This window comes from Umbelopsis ramanniana, assembly GCF_025399195.1.
Source record: "Umbelopsis ramanniana AG unplaced genomic scaffold K450scaffold_44, whole genome shotgun sequence".
NCBI classification, from domain to species: Eukaryota; Fungi; Mucoromycota; class Umbelopsidomycetes; order Umbelopsidales; family Umbelopsidaceae; genus Umbelopsis; species Umbelopsis ramanniana.
Window position 1 is genome coordinate 20312 of NW_026252130.1, and position 6909 is coordinate 27220.

Consider the following 6909-nt stretch of genomic DNA (forward strand, 5'->3'; position numbering starts at 1 on the left):
CTCAGAACTGCATTCAGCGTCCTTTTTGGCAGACATTTCATCAGAAGCAGGGGTTGGTGTGGGTGTGAAGGCTTTAAAATCTTCAAGTAAGTTTCGGTTTAGGCGACGTTCAGTGAATGGAGAACGCACTTGAAAAGGCTGGAGTATATTCTCATTACTTGGCTTGACAGCGAACCAGTCGTTGGCAGTCTTGTTTGCTTCCGCGCTCTTGCACTTGGGCTTATTTTCCTTTAGTGGTTCAGGTGTCGTGGCCACTTTGTAGCTATCCGTATGTCGCCGTTTGATAGGCTCATTGCTGTTTCCGAAAGTGGGAAGACGCGCTATGAAAGGCTTGAAGTCACTCAGTCCAGCTGGAGAATTCTCTTTGTCAGGGGCATGCTCTTTTTCCGTTGTAGAAAGACGGTTGTCATTGGAGACCATCAAACGTTCAACTAAAAAGAATACCTTTGTTAGTTACATTGTTACATTGAGGTTTGTATGCTAACTCTTTTACCTGGAGCGACCGGGACTTCCGAACGACGTCTTCTGCGTTCTTCTCTTGCGTCGTATGCAAGTTCGCTTTCGGGCTTTGCTTCATCCTTGGATTTGCCTTTGCTATCCGGTTTGGAATTATCCTTGGATTTGACTTTGCTATCAGGCTTTGCTTCATCCTTGGAATGCGAACTGCTGCTTGGAACAGATTTTCCTTTGCTATCGGACTTCGGTTCATCCTTGGCAGGCTGGCTACTTCTTGGAACAGATTTGCCTTTGCGATCCTCTTTACCGCTTGCAGGTACGTTTGCAGAGTCCAATTTCGGTGGTGAATGTGTAGCGTCATCTTCTTGTGAATCTTCTGGTAGATATTGGTGCAAATGACTTGGTGTAGCTGCGATTTTCACAGTGCGTCGGGTGGGAGTCTTTAGAGGAGAACTCGTGGACGCTGATCGAGGCCGCCTTGCCAACTTGGGTGGTGGTCCGAGACTTGAACTTGGAAAATTCTTGGAGGAGCTTCGAGTATTATAACGGTGTTGGATAAAGCTCTCCTTTCTAATGGTTTCAGGCGACCGTGGTGCAGTGAGAGCTCTCTTTTCAAGATTGCTCTGCGACTGTGAAGATTTTTGGCTTGCTAGGGGGGTCCTAATGGAGTTGCAAATATGTTAATGAAATTCAATATAGGTTCTTGCTCGATTGCTCAAATTACATACGTATTAGTGTTTGAGGCTTGGTCCGAAGAAGAAACTATGTCTTGAGGTTGCTTTTGTACGCGCTTAAGTAGCTCTTCGTCATCTTCCACTGAAGGGTCATTGATATTATTGTTCCGTTCATCAACTATAGAGTCAAAGGAAACGTTTGTGTCGCCTAAATAAAGCTCAGGCTTTAGAATTAAGTGTTTTATTGTAAAAATAGACACCATTACGCTGAAATTACCTTGATCAAGCTTTTGGAAAAGTGCTATACTTTCTCGGTTGTCGTCGGGAGGACCTGTCGATCGCGGGGATGGAGATGGTGGAGGGAGATTATGAGAGGTTGAAATGGTGCTTTGGATAACTTTTTCTTTTGCTTTTAAAGCTTGAGCATCTTTGTCGTTGCCACTGTCGCCCATGACCAAAATGTTTTGTAAAGGAAAAGAAGGTATCGTCCGCGTACGCGCTAGAAAGTCGACTTATTGTCAGTTTTCAGCGCGTTATTTCAGCAGCACGTGATGATTCATACATAATTTGTTCCTCGGAAGGACATATTGAGCTGTTTGCAGCTATGAATGCTAATGGTAACTGCTTTCAAATACGCTGAGCGACGTTACAGCAATGTAAAGAACATTCGATACCACTTTCCGATTCGAATTGAACCAGAAATGCGTTCAAATCACGGTTTGTTCGTCAAATGAAGCAGCATGGCTCTCTCATAATGACACGTATCTCATAGGCTTAGTTTCACCTTGACACGCTAACTTTCCCAATGCACATAAATGGTTTCAATATCACGCTCTTGACTTGTCGCGCTGCCTGTCCTGTAAGAAACACGACCGTGTTTCTTACCTCATGTAATGTGACTATCTACAACACGCTCGCACCGTGATTTCCTTGTACACAGCGTACAGTCTTGTAAATTTACTTTCATTGAGATTGAGAGTCCCTGTTTGGCTGAGACTTTTTTGGTGATTGTGGTTTACTTTCCTATCGAGCCGAAGTTCAAAATTGAGTTTCAAATTTGCACATATCTCTCTTGACAAAAATCTCAATTCAATTGTAGCTGAGCCTACAGCTTCGCCAACCCGCTCAATGATTCTGATAGTTTCAATAAAAAAAATTGACAGCGTGATTTGTTAATGTGAAATTGTGTTTAATGAAAATATGAGGTACGAAATTTTAATATTTCCTTTCTGATGCCTTTCCATTTTTGAATTTTCCAAATGCTGCTGACACCATCTTCGAACAAACTCTATCGCCTTAAGTATTTTTAAAGCTCAAAATAAACAACTACTTTCTCACGTTGAACAATCTTAAATTATCTAGTGTATGCTCTAGCATTTATTTTGAATCTCGGATTATGATGGGCTGTAACGAGGAGATCATTGGACTTAATTCTTTCATGTTTATGAATTGGGCAGGACAAGTATTTTGTGGTCAGTGAAGAGAAATCAAACTTTGGCACTCTGGAGGCATAAGCATCCCAATTTCATTCTATTTATTTTTTTCTTCCTGTTTGTGACATATATTGGAACATGCAATAATTGTCGTAGAAGTTGAAACTATTGTTCTGTTACACTCAGAGTGACGGTAACTTGATGTGCACTTGCCAATCACCCGAAGAATACGTCAATGATAGTTAGACTGATTTGGCGCTGCGTGCACATCCCCCGCATATCCTTCTTCTGAATTCAACTGCAATGTTCTCATTCCTTTCTCTTGTAATATTTTACCTCACGTTCCTTTTTATTTCGTTCTACTTTGTCGTTCCCCTCAAATGTAATGTTGAGCAATTTACCTTTTCAACAAGTGTTCATATAATATATACAATTCAGGTGTAGAATCTATGTTTTATGTACGCATTTACAAGCTGGAAAATGGGAAAATATTTACAGAAGTTATTGGTTTGAAGCGGTGGAAGCAGTTCTTGAAACGACTGATCATGGTTGGTTCTCTTCCTCTTGCTCTTCTAGCTTTCGCATTTCTGAAGTGTTACAACCGCTTCCCTCTGGTTCAGACTGATCCGTCAGAGGTACTTCCGAACAGCTTGATCCAGCGCTGGGTGCCGTCTCTGATGGCTCGGCAGGCGGCTCAATACATGGCCCAAATCTTGCAAGAAACTGGAGCGTCGGCGGGGTTGAAGACTACAAATCGTGGTAGTACTGAACTTTCAATTCCGTAGCTCATACATGCCAGAGATAACTTACTCTTTTACATCAGTGAACAGGAATTCGGCCATGTTTGAAGTCGGTCCAAGTTGTGATCCGATCTTCCACCCAGTCTTACCAAAGTGCCACAGCATTGCGGAGATGCGACAACGCCACTAAGATCACTTGAGCATCTTCAAGAAGAAACCCCTCACGAAGGACTGAAAACTCGAATCTTGTATGTTGCATTCCAGGATGTCTTGCTTATTCTAACCTTGAAAACCTTGAAAGTATGGGCTACCTCCAGTAGCTTCACGAAAATCTTACGCGCGGCATATATGGAGTAAGGAAGAAGATACTTTTATTCACTAATTTACTATACTAATCATTTTTTGAATCTACTGTACGTGGCTCGGCCCTCTTCCTTTTGACCTTCCAGCTTTCGCTTTCGCGAGGTGTTGGAACTGGCAGGCTTATCATCAGAAGCAGCGGTTGATGTGGGTATGGAGGCTTTAAAATCTTCAAGTAAGTTTCGGTTTAGGCGACGTTCAGTGAATGGAGAACGCGCTTGAAAAGGCTGGAGTACATTCTCATTACTAGGCGTAACAGCGAACCAGTCGTTGGTAGTCTTGTTTGCTTCTGCGCTCTTACTTGTAGGCTTATTTTCCTTTAGTGGTTCAGGTGTCGTGGCCCTTTTGTAGCTATCCGTATGTCGCCGTTTGATGGGCTCATTGCTTTCTCCAAAAGTGGGAAGACGCGCTATGAAAGGCTTGAGGTCACCCAGTCCTGCTGGAGAATTCTCTTTGTCAAGTCCTTGCTCTTCTTTCTCCTCGGTAGCCGGAGCTGGAGTCTTCTCTTTGTCAGTGGCCTGGTCTTCTTTCTCCTCGGCAGCCGGAGGCGGAACCTTCTCTTCGTCAGGGACCTGGTCTTCTTGCTCCTCGGCAGCTGGAGGCGGAAGCTTCTCTTTGTCAGGAACTTCTTCATTCTTACTGCCAGCCAGAGCGTCTTGTACCTTTGAAAAGAAGTTCTTGCCCATAGTGAAAGGGTTTAAACTTGAGCCTTGTTTATCGGCAGGTTTCTCGGTGGGTTCTTCGGCGGGTTCTTCGGTGGGTTCCTCGGCGGCGGGAGTCGATGATGAAGCTTCGTCCCCTGCCTGGTATTTAGCACGAGCTAGCAACTGAGTTCTTGCCCAATCAAATGCATCGGTGGCAGGATCTTCTGAAGGCGTAGTCAATGCCCACAGTTCCCTGGTGGCTAGTCTCTTTCTACCGTATATAGTACGGCAAAAGAAATACTCAAACCACGTTTGTTCACTGATCAGTACGTCTTCCGGGGTATTGAAAAGGTGCTCATGTTTAACTAGCCACTTTTCAACTAAAACAAAATACCATTGTTAGTTGCATTGTTAAATTGAGGTTTGCATGCTGACTCATTTACCTGGAGTGAGCGGGACATCGTAAAGACGTCTTATGCGTTCTGCATGTGCGTCGAAAGCAGATTCGCTATCGGGTTTGGAATCATCCTTGGATTTTCCTTTGCTATCAGGCTTTGGCTCATCCTTGGCAGGCTGGCTATTTCTTAGAACAGATTTGCCTTTGCGATCCTCTTTGCCGCTTGCAGGTACGTTTGCAGAGTTCAATTCCGGTGGTGAATGTGTAGCGTCATCTTCTTGTGAATCTTCTTGTGAATCTTCTTCTGAATCTTCTGGTAGATATTCTTTAAAACGACTTGGCAAAGGTGCGATTGTCACAGTGCGTCGGGTGGGAGTCTTTGGAGGAGAACTCGTGGACGCTGATCGACGCCCTGGCAACTTGGGTCGTGAGCCGAGACTTGAACTTGGAAAGTTCTTGGCAGAGCTTCGAGTGTAATAACGGTGTTGAACAGGGCTCTCCTTTCTAATGGTTTTAGGTGACCGTGGTGCAGTGAGAGCTCTCTTTTTAAGATTGCTCTGCGACTGTGGAGATTTTTGGCTTGCTAGGGGAGTCCTAATGGAGTTGCAAATATGTTAATGAAATTGAATAAAGATTCTTGCTCGATTGCTCAAATTACATACGTATTAGTGTTTGAGACTTGAATTGAAGAAGAAGCCCTGCTTTGAGCCTGCTTTTGTACGCGCTTAAGTAGCTCTTCGTCATATTTCACTATAGGGTCATTGATATCATCGTTCCGTTCATCAGCTGTAGAGTCAGTGGAAACGCCCGTATCGCCTAAATAAAGTTCAGGTTTTAGAAGAAATTATTCAGTTGTAAAATAGACACCATCACGCTGACATTACCTTGATTGAGCTTTTGAAAAAGTGTTAGGCTTTCTCGTCTGTCGCCAGGAGGACCTGTCGGTCGTGGGGATGGAGATGGTGGAGGGAGATTATGAGAGGTTGAAATGGTGCTTCGGATCATCTCTTCTTTTGCTTTTAAAGCCTGAGCAAAGTCGTAGCTGCCGCTGCCACCCATGACTAAAGTTTTGGCAAAAGGAAAGAAGGTATCGCCCGCGTACGCGCTCGAAAAGGCGACTTATTGTCAGTTCTCAGCGCGTTATTTCAGCAGCACGTGATGATTCAAGCATAACTTGTTCCTCGGAAGGACATATTGAGCTGTTTGCAGCTATGAATGCTAATGGTAACTGCTTTCAAATACGCTGAGTAACGTTACAACAATGTAAAGAACATTCGGTACCAGTTTTCAGTTCGAATTGAACCAAAAATGCCGTCAAATCACGGTTTGTTCGTCGAATGAAGCAGCATAGTTCTCTCATAATGGCATGTTTCCTATAGGCCGTGTTTCAATCTGAAACACTAACTTTCCAATGCACATAAATGACTACCATAAAAAGCTCTTAGCACGTCAGTTGTCGCGCAGCCGGAACGCGGTCGTGTTGCGTTCGTCATGTACTGTGACTATCTATAACACGCTCGCGACCGTGATTTCCTTAATACGCAGCGTGTATTGAATAACGCGGTCTTGTAAATTTACTGTTATTTAGATTGAGAGTCTCGTATGATAGCTGAGACTTTTTTGGTGGTCATTGTTTTTACTTTCCTATCGAGCCGAAGTTCAAAATTCAGTTTTAAAGTTGAACATATCTCTCTTGAAATAGACAAAAATCTCAATTCAACCTTAGCTGAGCCAACAGCTTTGCCAATCTGCTGAACGTTGCTGAAATTTTAATAGAAAAATTGACAGCATGATGTGCTTATTTGAAATTGTCGTTAGTGAAAAAAGAAGGTACGAACTGTATCATTTTTATAATATTTCCCTTTTTGCGCCTTTCCATTTTTGAATTTTCTAAATGCTGCCGACATTATCTTAGAACACAACTCTATCGCCTTTAGGGCTTCTATTTTTAATGCACAAAATAAATGACTATTTTCTCACGTTGAGCAATCTTAAAGTTTCTAATGTATGGTGTAGCATTTACTTTGAGTTTCGGATTAGGATGGAGTGCAACGAGGAAATCGTTGGACTTCATTCTCTCATGTTATGAATTGGGCACGACAATTCTTATGCGGTCAAATGTACTTGTTGCTATATGCCTGAAGAGAAAACATATTTTACACTCTGGAGGCATAAGCATCTCATTTTTTTTTTTTTTTTTTTTTT

The 6909-nt window shown here is 42.9% G+C and overlaps 3 protein-coding genes across 3 annotated transcripts in view; 1 reads left to right on the forward strand and 2 right to left on the reverse strand.

Moving 5' to 3' along the window:
• Nucleotides 1–1582, reverse strand: part of K450DRAFT_301538 (uncharacterized protein) — a gene marked incomplete at both ends in the record, with an annotated part of 2510 nt that extends 928 nt beyond the window's left edge. The window contains 4 exons of the mRNA XM_051593749.1: nt 35–431; nt 494–1116; nt 1185–1338; nt 1408–1582. Of these exons, the coding sequence (XP_051442865.1) occupies nt 35–431; nt 494–1116; nt 1185–1338; nt 1408–1582 (1349 nt within the window). The remainder of the gene's footprint in view (nt 1–34; nt 432–493; nt 1117–1184; nt 1339–1407) is intronic.
• Nucleotides 1583–3100: 1518 nt separating this feature from the next.
• On the forward strand, nt 3101–3523 carry K450DRAFT_249615 (uncharacterized protein). Its single transcript, XM_051590430.1, has one exon. It carries the CDS (start codon nt 3109–3111, stop codon nt 3346–3348), a length of 240 nt encoding a protein of 79 aa, XP_051442866.1. The 5' UTR covers nt 3101–3108; the 3' UTR covers nt 3349–3523.
• A 31-nt stretch (nt 3524–3554) lies between these two features.
• K450DRAFT_249624 (uncharacterized protein) lies at nt 3555–4565 on the reverse strand. Its single transcript, XM_051590431.1, has one exon. It carries the CDS (start codon nt 4347–4349, stop codon nt 3699–3701), a length of 651 nt encoding a protein of 216 aa, XP_051442867.1. The 5' UTR covers nt 4350–4565; the 3' UTR covers nt 3555–3698.
• Between the last annotated feature and the right edge of the window lie 2344 nt (nt 4566–6909).

Bases quoted from the DNA above. Each gene is read 5' to 3' on its own strand.
- K450DRAFT_249615 (XM_051590430.1), top strand. From the start codon at position 3,109: ATGGTTGGTTCTCTTCCTCTTGCTCTTCTAGCTTTCGCATTTCTGAAG.
- K450DRAFT_249624 (XM_051590431.1), bottom strand. From the start codon at position 4,349: ATGGGCAAGAACTTCTTTTCAAAGGTACAAGACGCTCTGGCTGGCAGT.